The sequence below is a fragment of the Populus euphratica genome, unplaced genomic scaffold (assembly GCF_000495115.2).
Source record: "Populus euphratica unplaced genomic scaffold, PopEup_1.0 scaffold80.1, whole genome shotgun sequence".
NCBI lineage: Eukaryota > Viridiplantae > Streptophyta > Magnoliopsida > Malpighiales > Salicaceae > Populus > Populus euphratica.
The window spans coordinates 567,366-588,613 of NW_011499960.1; the positions used below are offsets into that span (position 1 = coordinate 567,366).

General features: G+C 34.0%; 2 protein-coding genes, 1 long non-coding RNA gene and 1 pseudogene across 3 annotated transcripts; all 4 read left to right on the forward strand.

Annotated features, from left to right (window-relative positions):
* The first annotated feature begins 5,353 nt into the window (after window positions 1–5,353).
* On the forward strand, window positions 5,354–10,597 carry LOC105138650 (dicarboxylate transporter 2.1, chloroplastic-like). Its single transcript, XM_011044801.1, has 4 exons — window positions 5,354–6,295; window positions 7,031–7,344; window positions 9,574–10,022; window positions 10,269–10,597. The coding sequence occupies exons 1-4, from the start codon at window positions 5,465–5,467 to the stop codon at window positions 10,382–10,384; spliced, it is 1,710 nt and encodes a 569-aa protein (XP_011043103.1). The 5' UTR covers window positions 5,354–5,464; the 3' UTR covers window positions 10,385–10,597.
* LOC105138649 (uncharacterized) lies at window positions 7,351–9,320 on the forward strand. Its single transcript, XR_844827.1, has 2 exons — window positions 7,351–8,152; window positions 8,328–9,320. It is a non-coding gene; the product is annotated as an uncharacterized LOC105138649 (long non-coding RNA).
* Window positions 10,598–10,719: 122 nt separating the features above from the next.
* On the forward strand, window positions 10,720–13,952 carry LOC105138648 (phytosulfokine receptor 1-like; annotated as a pseudogene).
* A 3,137-nt stretch (window positions 13,953–17,089) lies between these two features.
* Window positions 17,090–19,310, forward strand: LOC105138651 (phytosulfokine receptor 1-like). The gene has a single exon (XM_011044802.1). The coding sequence runs from the start codon at window positions 17,092–17,094 to the stop codon at window positions 19,096–19,098; it is 2,007 nt and encodes a 668-aa protein (XP_011043104.1). The 5' UTR covers window positions 17,090–17,091; the 3' UTR covers window positions 19,099–19,310.
* Window positions 19,311–21,248: the final 1,938 nt, after the last annotated feature.

The following is a 21,248-nucleotide window of genomic DNA, read 5'->3' on the forward strand; positions in this document are numbered from 1 at the left end:
TATGCTTTGCTTTCCTTAATATCAAGTTTATGCCTTTCAATTCTTTTCCTTTACTTTGTTAACTTTTATCTTATTTATGTTCTAATTTTTTTATTTATTTTTCATTCTTTCATTATATTTAGTTAAGTTTATTATGTCAAGGTTCTTCTTCTTCTTCTTCTTCTTCTTCTTCTTCTTCTTCTTCTTCTTCTTCTTCTTCTTCTTCTTCTTCTTCTTCTTCTTCTTCTTCTTCTATTATTATTATTATTAGTTGTAGTAGTAATAACTATTACTACTACTATTACTTCTTTATTATTATTACTACTACTATTACTACTATTATTATTACTATTGCTACTACTACTATTATTGTTGTTATTATTGTTACTATTGCTGTTGTTATTGTTATTGTTGTATTATTATTATTTATAACTTATACAATTAACCTCCTTGTAGTTCGACCTCGGTCTTGCCGAGTTATTTATTACTTCGATGCTCCTGCACTTGGAAGAAGATATCAATTTTTTGGTTATATCAGCTACTGTCTCCTCAATATTTTCTTAATGATAAGAAATTTTAGCCTAGCTTGTGACATAGTGCTAACCACCTATGTAGTGTAAACACTAAGAGTAATGCTAAAATATTTAATCAAAGATTAAATTGGAAAGCTGAGAAATAAATATAGATGTAGTTATCTAAACTCAAAACACTAGCCATAAATTTGATTATATTTAATATTATTATTTTTTTGAGCTAATATTTTATTTAATAAAAAATAATCAAGACAATGCATAGGGAGCAAATTCATAAACTAAGTAAAAAACAAATCATATTTTATTAAAAAAATCATAAAAAATTGTTTGAATTGAAAAAAAGCAACCAATATTTTTTTTAATAAAAATACAACACTAACTAATGAAATTGAGAGGAAAAAACCAAATAACAAAAAAAAAACCATTGATAAAAAAACAAAAGTTTAGGTATATAGGCCTTGCCTGGTTTGCCTAACCTATTTGGGCTTAAAAAAAATCAGGTGCATGGGCCTTTCAGCCCATACTTATACATTTGGGTTGAGTTATTTTTTTTATTTTTCTAGAGGGTCATCAAAAATTCTGGCCATGAGTTTTTTAGAAAAAAATGCTTGATTTTCAACTCAAGACACCTAGAAAACAGCTTATAAATTTTGCCAAATTTGTCAATAGCCTCAAATAACTCTAATAACAATAAAAAAAACATGAAATCAAAAAAGTTCCAAACTTGGATTTATCATTTTAGGTGATGGAAAGGACAAAGAACACCTAAGTGAGACTTCTTTTATTAAAGGAATCCATTGACATCAAGATTGAATTTTTTTTCTTAGCTCGTATTGATATCAATTGAGACCTTTTTTACCATCAAAATTTAGTGACTCTCTCTCTCCTTTTTTAAATGAAGAATTGAAAAATAAAAAAATAATTTCAAGATTAAAATTGAAATTTCAAAAAATAAATGGATAAAAAAGAAAGTACAAGGACCAAATTAAAATTTTTGCATAAACTTTGAAGTTATCACTTATTTCCCCGTCTTTTCCATTTTGATTCTTCATATTTCGATCCTACTTTTATTTAATAAATTAGAGTCAATTATCCATCAATTTAGCTCTAAAAGAACCAAATTAGGAGAAAAATACTTTGATAACCAAATTAAAAAAAAATGTTCAGTTTTACACACCTTTTTTAGTATTTCTTAATTGTATTGAAAACAAAGTGGATGCGAGAATATATAATAAATACTTTGTTATCCTCAAAGTATTTAACATGCCTCAGTGATTTAAAATTAAAAGTAAATTCTAGCCAGTCCTAGCTTATTTGTAGCTTCTGAGCTTGGTCCACACGCCACAACCTCTTTTTTGTTTTAATTGTGCATCCATCTTATTAAAATTTATCATAGATAGAAAATCATTGTAAATTTATATTATATTAGAGGATGTAATTGTAAAAAAATAATTATAATTTATGATTTGATTATAATTTATATTATATTATTGATTAAGTTAAATAGGAAACAAGATAAACTATTATTTGGATTTTTTTTTTAAACTCAACTTGGATGAAAGGATGTGTTACAGATCATCAAGTTACTCTAAAAAATTAGAATGGGTTTACTTTTTTGTTTGATTTTATAAAATCTATTTTTTTGTTTGATTTTATAAAATCTAACTTATTTATGATCCAAGGCTTTTCATTGAAATTGGTCTTAACTACAACTCTTCAAAGTTCATTAATTTGATTTAGTTAATGTTTATCTATTTTTGCAACTGATAATTAAATTTTTTTAATTAATAAAGATATTCGGGTTACCTTACATGTATTTTGATTAATTTTATAGGTCTTAAAATTAACGACTATCTAAACCTCTAGTGACCCTGAAGTTTGTGAAACTCGAATTGGTGACTTTAAAAAAGCAAACACAATACCTGACTAGTTGAGTTAAATCTACATCTCTTAGAGTTAATTGATAACTAAGTCTTGATTCTTAGATATATGGATTTTTAAGTTAGAACTGGGTTTTTTTTTTTATAGAATTAATTTTTTAATAATTGTTTTTAGAAATTTCTTCTAAATTATTATTAAATACAGTCCAAAAAGTTAAAATTAAAATCTAATTCTAGATTTAAACCAAGCATGTCTTATTTAATCTTTGACTCTTGATGCTACAAGATGAGGCACAAAACCATTTGATCGATGCATTGTATTTTGTCATCCCTATCTATAGGTGGACGACTCTTGCACTCCATACCTCAGGAAAAGAAGGAATTGGGGTGCTCATGAAATATTGAACTTACGATTTCATGAATATAGAATTTCTAGTTTCATTAAAAACCATGTCTCATGGTTATTTTTCCTTTTTTAGGTAGTGCATGCTTGTTTTTGCGATACAAATAGTGTTTTTAAAATTATTAATTTTTATATTTTTTTATTGTTTTAATGTGTTAATATTAAAAATATTTTTTTAATATATTTGTAAATAAAAAATAATTACTATTATAATATCAAACAAATACTTAGTAAATACAAACAAATTGAGAGGTTGGATTTCCTCTAGGATCATATAATCCAATCTAGGTTTAATAAAACCAAATGCATGATAATTCAAATTATTATTAAAATGTATTTTAATGCCATCTAAGCAATTAAACTAACAATTATCTAAAATTGAAAATATTATGTATTCTTTTATTTAGATGAATGTAAAATCAATGATGGTTTTTCAATTAAACTAACGCTTACCTAAAATGGAAAATATTATGCATTCTTTATTCTTTTATTTAGATGAATGTAAAATCCATGATGGTTTTTTCATTCAAATTCTTAGTGGAGTCATTTGTAATAACTTTTTTTTTTCAATCATTCATCAATTTTGAAAGTGAATTATTTATTTTTAATTATATCCAATCTTGATATATAAAAGTTCATCTCATAACTACTAACAAAATTAAAAAAAAGTTGGGGTGGATTTACTGGTTATTGTACAATTTTATATGAACAATGTAATCTTTTATTTTCTTCATTTTGGTCTGACTCACTTTTTTTTATTATTAATTTTTTTTAATTTTATCATTCTAAGTTAGATTAGTATGTTTTATATGTTTAGATTTTTTTTCAATTTACATGCTTTCATATACGAAGTGTTGAGAGATAATCTAACAAATAATTAAAAATTGATTTTGCAAAATAAAACTTTAGATTATAGTTAAAAAAATAAATTAAAAAAAAGGTACCAAGTTTAATTGAAAAAATAGACCCCATATAGATTTTTCCATAGAAACTTCCCTTTGGTTCTTGAAGTTTCAGGTTATGTATTATTTAATTTTTATTATTTAGAAATTTATAATTTAATTTTAGATTTTATTTATTTTACCTTATATGTTGAAAAAAAAAAGAAAAATGTTTGGATAATTATGTTTTAGCCACTAAAAAAATTGGTTTTGATGTCATGATTTCAATGAAAATGGTATTGCCTTCAACCATGCTAGAAAAAGTACATTTGAGTCCATAATTGTTTTTTTAAATTTTTTTTAGAGTGATTAAAAAGCATTTCGGTTTGAAAATAGGTTTATTGGTGTATTTTTTAGTGTGTTTTTTTAGTTATTTTCAAGTAAGAATAAATTAAAAATTAACTTTTAAAAATAAAAAATTCAAATATAGTTTTTGAATCACCAGAGGTGACCAAAAAATTATCTAGCGGATGGTCATATATAATAATAAATGATATGTTTTTAATTGAAAAAAAAGCAAAATAAACAATGTATAATCCACTTACTAAAAACATTAGTCGAAACATTAGTCACGTGAGTGAGTATGACCTTCTAGACCCAAGCATGTCTAGGCTTTTTCATATTTAACTAGGTACAAGGGCTTAAATTTTTTTTACTCTTGAGGTTTTTAATTTTAATTAATATTTTCTCTTTTCCTCTCTTTTTTTAATTTTAATATTTAATTAATGTTAATAAATTCTTTTTAAGTTATCAATTCATAAATTTTTAATTAATTTATTTTATTAAATGTAAACAACGATGTTTTGTTTCTTAATTAAAAGAAATTATAATACTCAAAAATACATTATAATATTAGCGTCTTTTTCTCTTGTGTTAAAAATTAACTTAAAATCATACCCATAACTCAGTGCAAGTTATAGGACTAGAGATATCTCACTGAAATTAAAAAAAATGAAATATATGTAAAAAATAGAAAGAAATTTAAAAATAAGTAATTTTTAATTTTATAAAAAAAGTTTCCTTTTCAATAGGAAAGGTAAGATATGCCCCCTTAAATGAGAGACATCTTGATCAACACCCCTTGATTATCTTTTCTTTGTTTTTTAATTTCAACCCGAAACTATTGAGTATTTTCATTGAGCCCCTTCTATCAACTTCAATTCAATTTAGTCCTTTAGGATCACATGTCAATGTCATCCTAAATACCAACAAAAAATAATAAAAAAGTGGATGGAATATAATTGCAAGTGGTGTCAAGATCATTGGTGTCATGTGCCTATGGATTAGCTATAAATAAAATAAATAAATAAATAAAAATTAAGAAATTTGAAACCCTTTGTCAAACATTTTCATGTCCATTTGATTTTTGAAACGCCATTGGCTTTTAACTTTCAAGAAAAGGTCCTAAAAGAAATATCTAGTGGCCATTGTTGCTTACTGTAATTTCCATCCTCACATCCCAAATGCACTAAAATAATATTAAAAAATTTATTAAAATTATATTTTTATATTATTTTGATATATTATATTAAAAATAACATTTTAAAAATAAAAAAATATATTATTTTAATATATTTTTAAATAAAAAATATTTTAAACTGTAATTATTACCAATCACAGAACACCTCACGAAACTCCTTGTTATGTCCGCTCTCTTCCTCCGTACTAAGTCTCTCGTTCTCATCATCTCTCTTACACAGAAAACACACAAGAAAACAGAGTGAAAAGATGGAGAGCTTCGCCCTCCACTCTCTCTCCGCTACCACCACCTTCTCCACCTCTCTTTACACCCGAAATTCTCTACTCCACAGATCACCGGGACCTATCTCCATCACCAAATCCTCATCAACCGCCCGCTCATTCTCTGCCATCAGATCATCCGCTCAAAAACCTCTCCTTTTCTCTCCATTCCACAACAAAAACAAAATCTTCACGTCCAAATCCAGAATTCTCGCATTGGATCAAGAATCCAAGGACAGCCCGTTATCAAAGTCGCCAGAAAAACCAACCCCATCTCTAAAAGGAGCAAAATTGATACCCCTTTTAATATCTGTCTCTATAGGCTTAATTGTAAGGTTTGCTGTGCCTAAACCAATAGAAGTTACCCCTCAAGCCTGGCAATTGTTGTCTATTTTCCTTTCTACTATCGCTGGTCTTGTTTTAAGTCCTTTGCCAGTTGGGGCATGGGCTTTTTTGGGTTTAACTACTTCGGTTGTTACTAGAACTTTACCTTTTTCGACGGCTTTTAGTGCTTTTACTAGTGAAGTTATTTGGTTGATTGTTATTTCTTTCTTTTTCGCTCGTGGTTTTGTTAAGACTGGATTAGGTGATAGGATTGCTACCTATTTTGTTAAGTGGTTAGGGAAGAGTACTTTAGGATTGTCTTACGGATTGACTCTTAGTGAGGCGCTTATCGCGCCTGCAATGCCTAGTACTACTGCTAGGGCTGGTGGGATTTTTTTGCCTATTATCAAGTCCTTGTCATTGTCAGCAGGGAGTAAGCCTGGTGATACCTCTTCGAAAAAGCTCGGTTCTTATTTAATTCTGTCACAATTTCAGGTTATCTTCTGTTTACATGGTGTATCTTGTTTTCTTTTTATATCATGTTGGTTTTGCTATTTGTGTGGATTTGTAGGTGTAGTTAATTTTTCTGTCAGTGGATGGAATGTTCAATCTGTGATATTATCTCTGTGTGAGTGGTTGTTTCAATTGGAGTGAATAATGTTGAGGATATTGTTTCTTAAAAGAATCATAATTTATTTGTGGATTTTGCTAGTGGACAAGCTATTTTCTTTATTACGAATTTAGAAGATTCATCAGTGAATCCGAAAAATATGGGTGGTTGGATTGTTTTTCCATGGGAAACTGCCTTCTTTTGGTTGAACTGACATGGATTATTAATTAGGCTGATGTAAATGTCTTGAAGACAGGTTGACTCTTGCCATCACCCTGTTGAGGCTTTACCACCTGTCTTGGTGGTATCTTGTAAAGAATTTGCGGGATTAATTTTGAAGGGAGATGCATGCTAGTTGAATTTCTGACTTCTCCTCATTATTACTATCTGGAAAGTTCAGAGAGGTCTTGCATGAGGTTTTGATTGGATTGTTATTTTCAAGACCTTTCTATCTCTGTACTTTGTTATGAACCATAAGCAGGGTTTCTTCGTTGTATTTCTTATGTTGTCTTCTTATGTGGAACATTATTGGTTTCTAGTAGTTTGTTCCCAAATTTTAGCTCCTTTTAATTTTCCAGTGTCGGTTACCTAAAGCATCATTCTTTTGCAATGTTTTACAGTGTTCTAGCAGCTCCAGTGCTCTTTTTCTTACAGCAGCGGCTCAAAACTTGCTGTGTCTGAAATTAGCTGAGGAACTTGGGGTGATAATTTCAAGCCCTTGGGTTTCCTGGTTTAAGGCAGCTAGCTTGCCAGCATTGTTTTCTGTTCTAGCTACTCCATTTATCTTATATAAGCTTTATCCTCCTGAAACAAAAGACACTCCAGATGCTCCAGCAGTGGCTGCAAAGAAGCTGGAGACTATGGGTCCCGTCACAAGAAATGAATGGATCATGGTTGGTACCATGGTTCTTGCAGTTTCTTTGTGGGTATTTGGGTAGGTCATATATCTCATATAACTTACAATATATATATATTATGTTTTTAGATATAACTTGAACAGGATATCTATGTGTAATACGCCAATTCTGGACAATGCATAAGCATGAGTTAACGGGAATTAAATGTAGAGAAAACAGAATGTCCTTGGAACTTTCTGCTCCCTATTGTGGAATTCTGAACCCTGATGTTTACTCTGGACTTCTCATCATGTGGATTTTATCATGATTGAGTAGGCTGAAGATTCACTAGATTAGAATGTCGTTCAGTTAATTTGTTGTGATCTACTGCATCTTTCTGGTCATTCCACTGATTATTAATTGATCAGTATGCTAGGGATAGTTATACCAGCATGATTATCACATGTATTAAAGTATTGATTTTTGTCTCTTTTTTTCCTCTTTAGCTCCATGAAACCCTCTGTGATTACCTTCCCTTCTCCCTTCTCCCTTCTCCGCAGTCCTAACAGAAACTAAGGTAATAGGTTGCTGAGGGAGTGTTATCTGCAGCTTGCTAACTTGTTTTTATTGGTTTTACTGATCTAGAAAAGCCTCAATAATAATTTTGTCAGACCAAAAATGACACAAGTCTCTGAATCATGAAGGAATGCAATTGATGCTTCACTGTAGGTGTAGATTTCTGAACTTATCATGTTCAATTTGTTTATGGGATAAAAATCACGTGTGGTTCCTTTCTTTTTACTTTTGGTCGAATTAAACTGTTCGCTTTAAATTGAGTTTGATCAACCCTTCTATTTTCTAATATTGGTGATCTGAGCACCTTTATCCAATTATTATGAATGCCACATGTTATAATTTGCTTGTATGGATGATTCGAATAACCTTTTGTTGGAAGCTAATTGGTTAATTTGATCCATTATAAAGTAGAGAGTTGATTTGGCCAAATGTGAAAAGTAGAAAGGACCATACATGTTTTTTTTTTTTTTTTTTTAAGCAAAAAAAGCCATATTATGAATGCCACATGTTATAATTTGCTTGTATGGATGATTCGAATAACCTTTTGTTGGAAGCTAATTGGTTAATTTGATCCATTATAAAGTAGAGAGTTGATTTGGCCAAATGTGAAAAGTAGAAAGGACCATACATGTTTTTTTTTTTTTTTTTTTAAGCCAATAAGCCTGATATTTTTTTTTGCATATTGCAGCTCTAGTTATATTGGCTTTTGACATATGCATTATGCTTTGAGGGATGAAGGGGTGATCTTTTGTTCCCTTTTTTCTGTGTTTTTTCGGTTTTCATGCTCTTGAAGTTAATGCTTGCTTTCTATCCCCAGATCCTAGCGTATTTGCAAAGAGAAGGCCTTGTAATACTACCTGTCTCTGCCAACATTTCCCCAAACAAACCTTGTCTAGCTTTCTGGTTATAATAGGTGCCTGTTAGAACTCTACTTACCGATCCTAATGAACATGGAGGTTGAGTTCATGGATGGGGGAAGACATTTATTGGGGAAGAACAGGTTTGTGAATGGGTTGGTTCAAAGTGGTTGTTGCTTACCTTGCAACTTTAATTAAAGAAATAAAACATACATTTTCATAAAGAGAGCATGCTGTGTCCTTACAACTTACTGGTTGGTTGCGTACTCTGTTGTCATGACTCTCAAGTAATGATGCAAGGTCATCACATAGAAGATTTGTCTATGACATTTGATTGTCACTGACAAAAAATGTTATGGCAGTAAATTCAGTTGATTGTGAAACTTGTGACTAGGTTTATTGAACTGGACAATGTTAATCTACTATTGTCTCAAAGCTATTGAACATGCAGGTGATTTCTCATTTAATACATTAGATGTTTTCATTCCAGCTAACTGTGGCCTCAAAACAACTTGGTAATAAATGTTAACTGGTCATTTCTGTGGAATACGGCAATACTTAAATGTGCTTTGACCTGGGTTACTTTCATTGTAATCATATTGGTATAAATTGGTGGTGTTTAGTGCTATTTTGGAGTTGAAGATATATCCTCTTATCTTGTTCATGGTAGCTTAATTTTTTTTCATTATCTTTTGGATTCTTCAGCCTGGACAAGGGATTCTGGTTCGTTTTGCATGTACCTGATAGCTCAAAATAGTTGTTATATTTGGTTGGTAGAGATCTTAGCATGATGTTCAAACTTCAGATATTATTACTTTCCCTGTTGATATTTTTATGCTTTCTTTCTGAAATGTGTTCATGGGTTTGGATTCTGCTTGGATGGTCTGTTTGCAGAGATGCTCTTGGAATACCAAGTGTAGTTGCTGCAATGATTGGCTTATCAATACTTCTTTTGTTGGGAGTTCTTGATTGGGATGACTGCTTAATTGAAAAATCAGCATGGGATACTTTGGTTTGGTTTGCCATTCTAGTGGGAATGGCAGGCCAATTGACAAACCTTGGTGTTGTAACCTGGATGTCTAGCTGTGTAGCCAAGGTCCTTCAATCTGTCTCTTTGAGCTGGCCTGCTGCCTTCGGGATTCTTCAGGCATCTTATTTCCTGATCCACTACCTATTTGCCAGTCAAACTGGTCATGTTGGTGCTTTGTACTCTGCATTCCTTGCAATGCATTTGGCAGCTGGGGTGCCTGGTATATTGGCAGCTTTGGCTTTAGCTTACAATACGAATCTTTTTGGTGCTATTACACATTATAGCAGTGGCCAAGCTGCTGTATACTATGGAGGTATGCATCTCCTCTCCCAAATTAAGCAAATAATTGTCAAACATTTCTGTTTTAAATCTTGCTTCATGAACTTTATCTTCATTGACAGCCTGTCAAACTAGATTTTTTCTCTTCAAATTGATCTGATTTGGGTTTTCTATGAATTAGATCTATCTACCATGATCACATTGAGATCTCTGTTCTACATTATCTGTTTTGAGTCGTTAACATGGCATCTGATAGTGTTTTAATTGCCTTTTGTAACAGCTGGTTATGTAGCCCTTCCTGATGTATTCAAGATGGGCTTTACAATGGCCCTTATTAATGCCATCATCTGGGGAGTTACTGGAACTTTCTGGTGGAAATTTTTGGGTCTCTACTGATTTGCTTTTGCACTGTAAGTAACTGTTGGGGTTCCTTCTGAAACGATATAGTGATTTGGAGAATGGCTGAGCTTATAACTTTGCAAAGAAATTTTGACTTCTTAGCCTGGATCTCTATTAGTTTTACAGGTAGAACATTATGAGATTAATAATACTAATGGAAAGATTTGGTTATTTTCTTTGTGAATCAAAGAAATTGAAACTTACCGATCATTTTATTTTGTTTCTAATTGTTTCATACTTTCTGTTTGATCTTTGGCAACCCACTGTTGCTTATCACCATTGGTGACTCATCTTATGGTAGCTTTGTTCCATGAGATCTGCAAATGTCCCCACCTGGAATTTGCTTTTGTTATACTGCAGAGACTGAACATTATAAATGGGCAATCCCAGGTTGTTGAAGGTTTCAGCGACTGTAGGAAATATTTGTATCTCACTGTAAGGTGCTTTCACTGTTGCCCCAATTAAACTGATGACCATTGAAATTGGATATTTAGATGTTTCAGTTTAGGACATACTAATAGCTCCTTGATTGGATGGAAAGCTTTGCCCGCTGAAAGGACAAAACAAGAGGTTCAGTTATAAGTGGTCCAAGTGACAAGCGCTGACATTGATTGTGGTCCATTATCCTCTAATCCACCCACACTGACAAGAGCTGAAAGAGTAGCAAAAACTGATGGGCTGCAATTCAAATTCAATGTATAATGTAACCTAATCAGATGAACTAAATGAGGCTATCCAATGGACTAAGTGATGCTTCGAATCACCAAGAAGAAAGAGCTCAATTGTCTTCCTGCTGATGTCTACAGAATGAATCAATTGCTTTGAAGTTACTTTCTTCCAAATTTAGCACATCCATCTTTGGGAATTTAAAAAAAAAAAATCACAAATTTCAAAGAGTGCTTGAGAAGGATGCTCAATGGAACTGTCTACAGTAGCGTATGAACGTAACCTAATTTAATGTATGTGCCGAAATTATTGACTTGTCAAATAATGTTGTTAAAGATAGAAGGATTCAAAGTCGAGCTGGGTAGGCAGTTAATGAAGACAATGACTTTTCAAGATCCTATAAAAGAAGATGAGGATTCTACAAAAAGCTTGGAAGATCAGACCATTAAAGAAAGTAAAACAAAAAACCCTTAACTTGTGATCAATTCACGCTATAGTAACACCATATCTGCATTCCTCATCCTTTCGTACTCCCTAAAACTTAATGAAGATGCAGCTCCCGTACCTTTACCTTCATTTTGTGCACGATCAGTTTCAAGGCACCTGTCATGAGATGCCAGAATGTGACATGCAACTCAACTGACCTCAGAGCCTTAATTAACTTCTCAAGTTGCATAGAATCAGGGATTGATGGGTGGGATATCTCTAGTTCTGGTTGTTGCTCTTGGAATGGTGTCACTTGTGACAACTCCACCACTTCAAGTAAAAGGGTGGTCAAGTTAGAACTTGCAAGAAAAGGACTCAGAGGTTCAATCTGCAAGTCCTTCGAAGGTTTAGATGAACTGAGAATTCTGAACCTTTCTGCTAATTTTCTTACAGGGTACTTGAACCCCTACCACTTCAGTATGCAAAAGCTGGAGGACATTGATATGAGCAACAATTACTTTCACGGTCAATTACTACGTGGTGATGATTTACCCTCACCCTGGTATGTTGACCTCTCGATGAACAGATTTAGTGGCAGTATAGATGCAACATATTGTTCAATGTCACCCTTATTGAAGTTCTTAATCTTGCAAACAACTATTTGATTGGTGAAGTTTCAGAGAGTTTTGTAAAATGTTCTTCTCTGCAGCATCTCTTTCTTAACGGCAATCAGATCCCAGGAACTTTTCCGAAAAGTCTCTTGCAACTGAGAGATCTTCGTACGTTGAAACTTCAAGAAAATTTGTTTACTGGATCACTAAATGGTGGAATTGGTAACCTTTCTAAGCTTGTGAAATTGGACCTCTCCTTCAACAGGTTTAATGGATTTCTTCCAGATGTGTGTGACCAGCTTGGAACGCTCGAGCACTTCTCTGCCAGATCAAATAAATTCAGTGGCCACTTGCCCAAGTCATTGGTAAATTCTCAATCCCTTTCGACTCTCGATTTGGAAAACAACTCCTTCACCGGTCTAATTGATCTCAATTGTTCTGCAATGATTCAACTTACCACCCTAAATCTTGCTTCCAATAATTTCCATGATCTGGTAGCTAATAGTTTATCATCTTGCCAAGGACTAAATAGTTTGAATCTTTCACACAACCACCTTAGAGGTGGACTACAGTTTGCCTTCAAGAATCTCCAGTCCATGAGATACTTGTCACTCTCAAACACCGGTCTTGTTAACTTTACATCAGCACTTGCAACTCTGCAATATTGCGAAAACCTAACCATGCTGGACCTTAGCTTAAACTTTCAAAATGAGGAATTACCAACTGATATGAGTTTGCAGTTCAGAAACCTCAAGGAACTCTTTATCTCCAATTGTCAACTAAGAGGATCAATTCCATCATGGTTGAGTTCTTGCAGCAATTTGCAGGTGTTGGATCTTTCACAGAATCATTTGGAAGGATCCATCCCATACTTCAAATATCTCTTGTACTTGAACTTGTCAAGTAACTCCTTGACCGGGGAGATTCCAGAAGGCTTCACTGAACTACCGAGCCTCATTGACATGAACATCTCATTGGAAAGGTTTGCGACAAAAAATTGGAGCTCCATTCCATCTTTGGACTTGAGCTACAACATGCTCACAGGACACATACCTCCAAGTACTGGGAATCTGAGAAAACTTCATATACTAAATCTGAAGTACAATAGTTTATCAGGACCTATTCCTGGTAGTTTATCAAGGATGACAAACTTAGAAACCTTAGACTTATCTCATAACAAGCTATCAGGAGAAATTCCTGATACATTGAGAGAGCTCAGTTGTCTATCAACTTTCAATGTATCATACAATCAACTGCATGGGGAAGTCCCTGAAAGAGGGCAGTTAGCGACCTTTCTTTGTACAAGCTTCATTGGAAATCCCGGTCTAACCTGTGGATGGGATGCCTATAGTCCACCTGCACAAACTCCTCCCCCTCCAACTCCTGTTGTGTTTCCCGATGACAAAATGACAATCATGGGCTGGCCATTTGTATTTGGCGTTCCAACCGGTTTTGTCATCACCGTGGGCTTTTGCTTTGTAACTGGCTGGATTTTTCCAAAGCCAGAAAAAAGGAAGGTTAGAGTAATTAGAATCGGCCGCTAGAGGTAAAATGTCTGAGAATCCACTTTCTGGATGCTTCAAATCATGCATGTGAGGAGTCCTTTTCTTTCTTTCTTTTTTTATTTCTTGCTAGTTGCTACTTTTGTTACCTTCCATTAATGTAAATATGCACTGATTTATTTTTCAAACAAATATTCTAGGATTGATATGCTGTGTTTATGGCAAAATGCTAACTTGAATTTGTTCAACAAAATGTAGCAGAATTTATAACCAAAATTAAACAAAGACGAAAATCAGGCTTCTGGACAGTAAATTTCCTTCGGTGCAGACATTATGAGTCCTTCTGCAGTCACAAATTTTATTAAGGAAAGGACTCAAGATTTTTCACCATCTGCAATGACCTAATACGTAACAAGATTTTGGCTGATGTTTGCTTAAGAACCTTCCAGGTAGCAAGACTTATTTAACGATACTGTTGCAGGTCTGTTTTAACTCTTCCAGGCCACTTCCTATTTGGCTGAGTAGCAGCAAGATGTTGCAACTTTTGGATTTGTCATGACATCAATTGAGTGGAAGCATTCCCTTCGGGTTCCATGAGTTCAAATATCTGTTTTACATGGATTTGTCCAAAAATAACTTGACAGGCGAAATACCAAAGAGCTTAACTACGCCTGATCGACATGAATATCTCATTAGAAATGCCTTCCTTGAGCTTTCCGCTTTTCAAGGCAAGATTCATGTATAAAATAATTTGGAGTTTTCGTCCTCCTTTGGATTTGAGTTGCAACAAACTCACTGGACCAATACGGCCAAGTTTCGAGAATTTGAATAAATTTCATGTTCTAGGTCCGCAGAACAATCATCTATCAGGAATAATACCCTATAGTTTACCAGGCTTGAAAAGCTTGAGATTTATGGACTTGTCCCAGAATGAATTATCAGGGGTATTGTCATTGCAAAATCTCAGTTTTTTTGTAGAGAAATACCCCTGTCATTGCAAAATCTCAGTTTTTTTGTAGAAATTCAACGGTTCGAACAATCAGCTGCATGGAGAAATCCCCACAGGAGGCCAGCTCTTGACATTCCCGCGGTCAAGCTTTGAGGGAAACAGAGGATTGCGTGGCGGTGACCTTCCACCATGTCTACCTCATCAGACTCCTCACACTCAGATTCAGCCGGTTGATGAAAAAATGACTATCATAGTTCTGCAATTTGGATTTGGAGCTGTGATTGGTTTCCTTCTCACAGTTGGCCTTTGCTTCAAAAGATGCTGGGTTTTCCTAAAGCCATAATAAACACATATCAAAGCCACCAGAGTATGAATCCCCATGCACATATAGAAATAATTATATCTGAACAAATGCTGACACCAAGCCAGTTAGAAGTAATAAGGAAATTGGCCTTTGTCGTCGTGTTCAATGTTTTCTGTCAAAACTCAGAATTTGAGCAGTTCTTGTAATGTCTCCTTTCTTTTCATCTCCTCATGAATTCAGCTAGACAATCACAAATCTTAAAGCATATAAAAAAGAAAGCAAAATCAATGAAGCATAGTACTTGGAGAGGGCATTTGATCCCTGCTAAGTACTTATCGTTTCTTCTAGTAGCTTGTAGTCTACAAATAAATCTAGAGAACAGCAGGAAAAATGGACAATTACCATGTTTGGTATCGACCCTAAGGATCTAAAGAGATATTCTGACAACAATTATTACTTAATTTCTTAAACAGTCACCACTATTTCTCAGATAAATGATTTCAGTTTAAGCATTCCTGTTCTCTAACCTTTTCATCTTCTTCTTCTTCTTCTTCTTTTTTTTTTTGTTTTTTTTTACCTCGTTTGTTAGAGGTTGGAGCAATGGAGGTTGAAAAGTAGAAACTAGACAAGGGCGTCAAAAAGCTGGTATGGTGGTTATATGCCTAATCTTTCACCATGACTTCAACATCATTTATTTTTGTCTTTGAGATTGTGTTTAAACGTATTTTTCTTGAAAGAAAAATTAAATTGATATTATTTATTATTTTAATGTATTAATATAAAAAATCAAAACAATTAAAAATATTATTTTAATATATTTTTAAGTAAAAAATATTTTTTTTAAAAAATCATTTATTACAATATTAAAGACATTTCACTCGCTCAATTATCTTTTCAACACTTTTCCCATGTCTTGATTCAAATTTTCTCCCGTTCAACATATTATCTTGAAAAAAAATCACAAAAATACTAAGAAATTTGTTGTGTGACAAATATAAATTTTTGTCAATTATCTAAATTAATCCAATGATACAAATATCATTAATAGTGTTGGTTGATATCATTAATGATAAGCATTTATTTGGCTACTAGAAGAATCATTAATAAGGCTTCCAATTGAGCCTATAAATAGAGGCACAAAAAGAGCTGAAAGATACAACCAAGTAGAACAAAAAAAAAAAAAAAAGGGAAAGAGAGTGCTACTTTGGCAGCAGAGGGTTGCTTGGGCAGTAGCTTGTAGTGACAAGATGAGTGAGAGAAATGAGAGTTGAGTGTGTATCTCTTCTTTTATTGCTGTAAAAATCTTGTTCTTTCTATTTAATAATATTGGTTGTTTTTTAGATGTAAACAAGTTGCCATGATAAGTTATTGTGTTGAGACCTAATCTAGACGATGATCTTCGCACACCAGCACCCGGATTCGCAACAAATTGGTATAAAAGCTTATCTATTTGCAAAAGAAATCAATCATATGTATAGTCACCAAATGAATTTGCATCTTCCCTTTAAATAGAGAGTTTGAGCGTAAGAACTCCTAAGAGCCAATAATACAGATGAAGACAAGTGGATACAACGTATGGATAGCTAATGGTTGAATACTGGCTAGGACAAGTATAAAGATAAAATGCCAGTTAACCTTATGGATATTGCTCCTATGATGGAGTGAAGAGCCAATTGAACTCTTGAAAGAAAAGTGAAGGACTAGTGGATTGGTAACATAGGGAATGCACAGATTTTTGGATGAATAGACTCTTTGAAAAATAATGAGTTTTTAATGGAATGTTCCTTGGTAAAAATAGAAAACAAGTTGACACTTAAAATAAAAGCAAAAAGATTCATGAAAAAGCAAGACACAGTTCCTAGAATGGAATAAAAGCGTGATTCCTGCAACCAAATGAGAATCAGGGTGTAGAAAAAAAGAAAAAAAAATCAACTATACAGCGACCATAAAATGGACTCCTGACCTTAGTTTTTTTTCTTCATTTAATTTGATTTGGAGATGAAAAAGTCTTCAAGTCAAGGCTGGACTCAAGTCATTTGGTGACTTACTATTTAGGCCCTAGGATCCAATCTATCCATGATTTAAGGGGGGAAAAAATGAAAGGGAGGACTTAATAGTCAATAAAAGCATTGATCATTTTCAAGAAAGTATACAGTTGAAGGAGTAACTTGTACCTTAAACGTTCCACCACTTGTAACACCATATTTCACTTTATTAGTTTCTTTCCTTTGACCCTTAGTGAAGAGATGTCATACCTTGCTTTCGCCTTCATTTTGTTGATGATCAGCTTCAAGACTCCTTTTATGAGATGCCAGAATGTCTCATGCAATTCCACTGACCTTAGAGCCTTGATTAGCTTCTCCAATTTCATAGAGTGGGGGCTTGACTGGAGTAGCTCAGAGTCAAATTGTTGCACTTGGACAGGAGTCACTTGTGACAATTCCACCATTTCAAGTAAAAGGGTACTCAGGTTAGAGCTTGGAGCAAAAAAACTTGTAGGAAAACTCTCCGAGTCCTTGGCAGATTTGGATCAGCTGCGAATCCTGAACGTCTCTCACAATCTCCTTCAAGGTTCTCTTCCAGGAAAGTTATTTGGTTTGCAGAAGCTGGAGATCCTTGACTTGAGCAATAATTATTTTGTCGGTCCTATACCAGGACGTAGTGATTTACCCTTAATCCGGTACGTTGACATTTCAAAGAACAATTTTAATGGCACTCTTTATGCGACAATTTTCGAAACCTCACCCCATATTCAAGTTCTCAATCTTGCAAATAATTATTTCGCTGGTGAAGTTTCAGCAAGCTTTGGAAGTTGTTATCGTCTGCAGCATCTCTTTCTTGATGGAAATGATCTCACAGGAAATTTTCCTGAGAGTCTCCTGCAACTGCGAGATCTTCATACATTGAACATTCAGGATAATTTGTTTTTGGGGTCATTGAATGAAGGAATCAGCAACCTTTCCAACCTTGTGAAATTGGATGTCTCCTTCAACAGGTTTACTGGAATTCTCCCAGATGTTTTTGAGAGTCTTGGAAAGCTTGAGCACTTCTCAGCCAGATCGAATATGTTCTACGGGCATTTGCCTAAATCATTGGTGAATTCCCCATCCATAATAACTCTTGATTTAAGCTCCAACGCCCTCAGTGGTATAATCAATATTAACTGTTCAGCAATGCTTCACCTCTCCTCCCTCAGTCTCGGTGCTAATCAATTCTCTGGTCCAGTACCTGAGAGTATATCCTCTTGCCAAAGACTAAGTAACCTGAATCTTGGTCGTAATAACCTTAGTGGAGAAGTTCCTTATGCCTTCAAGGATCTCCAGGCCCTTACCTCCCTCTCTCTCTCAAACTCTAGCCTTGTTAACATATCATCAGCACTTGCAATTTTACAACACTGCAAAAACTTAACCTCACTGTTCCTTGGTGACAACTTTCATGATGAGCAAATGCCTAGAAATATGAATTTGCACTTCAGGAATCTGAAAACACTTGTTATTCCCCACTGTGGACTTAAAGGTCAGTTTCCAATATGGCTGGGTAGCAGCAAGATGTTACAACTTCTGGATATTTCAAGGAATCAAATGACTGGAACCATTCCTTCCGGTTTCCATGAGTTCAAATTTCTCTTTTACATGGATCTCTCGCACAATTCTTTCACTGGTGAAATACCAGTGAGCTTAACCGAGTTAGAGGGCCTAATCAAGAAGAACGTCTCAGAAGAAAGACCTTCCTTAGGCTTCCCACTTTTCAAGGCAAGAAATATGTACAAACAGATTTCGAGTTTTCGACCAACTTTGGATTTGAGTTACAACAAGCTAAGCGGACTGATATGGCCAAGTTTTGGAAATTTGAAAGAACTACATGTTCTAAATCTGAAGGATAATCATCTGTCAGGAAATATTCCTGACAGTTTATCAGGCATGACGAACTTGGAAGTTTTGGACTTGTCCCAAAATGAATTATCAGGAGAAATACCTCTTTCATTGGAAAAGCTTAGTTTTCTAGCACGGTTCAGTGTCGCATACAATCAGCTGCATGGAGAAATCCCCAGAGGAGGCCAGTTCTTGACCTTTCCATCTTCAAGCTTTGAGGGAAACAAGGGTCTGCTCAGTGATAACGTGACTCCTCGCCAGCCTCAACCAGCTGATGAAGATATGACTATCATAGGTTTGCAATTTGGATTTGGAGCTGTCACTGGTTTCCTTCTCACTGTCGGCTTTTGCTTCTTATCTGGTTGGGTGTTCCGGAAGTGAAAACAAATATCACAAGAATAGGAAACCAGGCATAGCAAAAACTAAATCTAAACTAATGCTGTCTAAAGGCAGTGAGGAGTTATGAGGAAGGTGGCCCTAGTTGTCAAGTATTGTGAAGTTAGATTTGGAAGTTCTATGTAATGTATGTATGCTTTCTTTTAATCATTCCATTGTTGAGTTTGCCAAGTATAAATCTTAAAAATTGTGCTAAAATTCCAAAGCAAAAGAGAAATCATCCGAGAGAAGAAGGTTTATTATTTAGCAGTGCATCTCAGATAATTCTATTCTTACAGAGAACAGGGTGGATTGGAGGGTCATATAAGAAGAAAAGGCTAAGAAACAAGTCATGTTGCCATTCTGGATAACTTACCACCTTCTCAAGATAGACCACCACTTAAAGCTGCTATTCACGATGAAGACTATTCCCATAGTTAAAGAAGGCAATGCAGAACAGTTGGAATATAAGCCCACTTTGATTTTATAGAGTGGTGAGTATTTAGATTGCTCAATTGCCTTAATAAGAAAAAATGAACTATCAAAACATCAATTTAGTAGCACATTAAATCAACCAGACTGTGAGTTATATCACTATCACAATTACATTCCCTTGTGGATCCTTTGTATGCAAGAGAAACAACTCCAAGAGTGCTGCATTGACAAGTTAAGAATGATGGCAAAATTGACCATTTGTTTGCTTCTGGCCTTGCGCAGGAAGTCAATCAACTGAAAGCTAATGCAAAGATCCACAAACTAATTTAGTCATTGAACTGATGAGTGGAGTTTCGAGTCTAAGGATTCATGAAGGCGGAAAAGTGTAAGAGAACTGCAGTGAAGAGTAAAAGAAAGACCAGCGAGACATTTTCAAAGCCAGAGGGAAATAGAGGATACAGAGGATGCAAAAGAGTCCATAATTGTTTTTGATAAATGGTCATGGTTTCTATAACAAGTGAAGTCTACAAATGGAGTTCACTTTCCATCATTTTTCATTCTTGTGAGAGAAAAAGAGTTAAATTTTTTTTTAAAGAAAACTCGAAGTATGAATGGATGCAACAGAGAGAATACCTAGGAGCATGGCTCTACTTCTATATCGAAGCTAGTCAGCTGAGATACTGCAATTGCCTCCAGTCAATTTGGTTTTCTGATAGAGACAAGTCTAAAATAGCTGATAAACAAGGAGGAAAATAATGTTTATAGAAATTAAGATGTTCCAAAATGTACATCAGACAATGATTTGACATGGAGACATTTCCAGGCTTCTGCACATTGGTGATGCAGGAGATATATCACAATGAGCTAGTGTCAGAATGCTCATTGAAATATAATTTTTCTTAGTGAAATCGAAACTGAAAACAATAGGAGTCCCTTCTTCATTTTTTCATTATTTTTATTTTTCTCACTAATCTGGTCTATGATTTATGATAAAGAATGTTGAGGGAGTTTGCAGGATGGAGTCATTGTCAACCAGTTGAAACCAGATTATACCAGCGACTACAGAAATGTTGTCCCAATCATCTATGGTGATAATTTATGCATCTTTCAGTTATCCTAGTTTAAGTCAACACGCTTTAGTTTCAAAGGGACCAAGCCCATGATTCCTTGATTAATTGAGTAGTGGATAACTAATCATTATAAAACATTATTTGCCCTAGACTTATGATGAAAACAAATTGCAGAAGTAAACTAATGAAGGGTAACTTGCAGTCAGAGACTTTGAACAATCCTAATCTTTTTCATTCTTTCCTATTTCATAATTTACAGAAACCAAAAGAACATCGGGCAAACAAGATTGTTGCAGCTACTGAGTATTAGATAGTCTGTTTTGCTAACCAAGATTAGTAGCCTGACGATTCTCTGTATACCCTACTGACTAAAAATTTAGTCGAACAACAGGGTTTCAAAAACAGTTTCTAAAAGTCACAGTGACAATATGAGCAGAACTATAAAATAGATTAAAAACATTCAAGAGATTAGCCGTCTTATTGAAACATGGATTCAATCTTATTCAGGAAGAAAACAGAATGGAACATAATGCTGTTGAATTGAAATACTTAATAGTGGAAGTCAAAGTGAATCGATTAATTGTAAAAGAAAAGCTGACATGGGACAAAGCAAAAAACAGTGGAACTATTAAAAGCAAGATCTAGACTTTC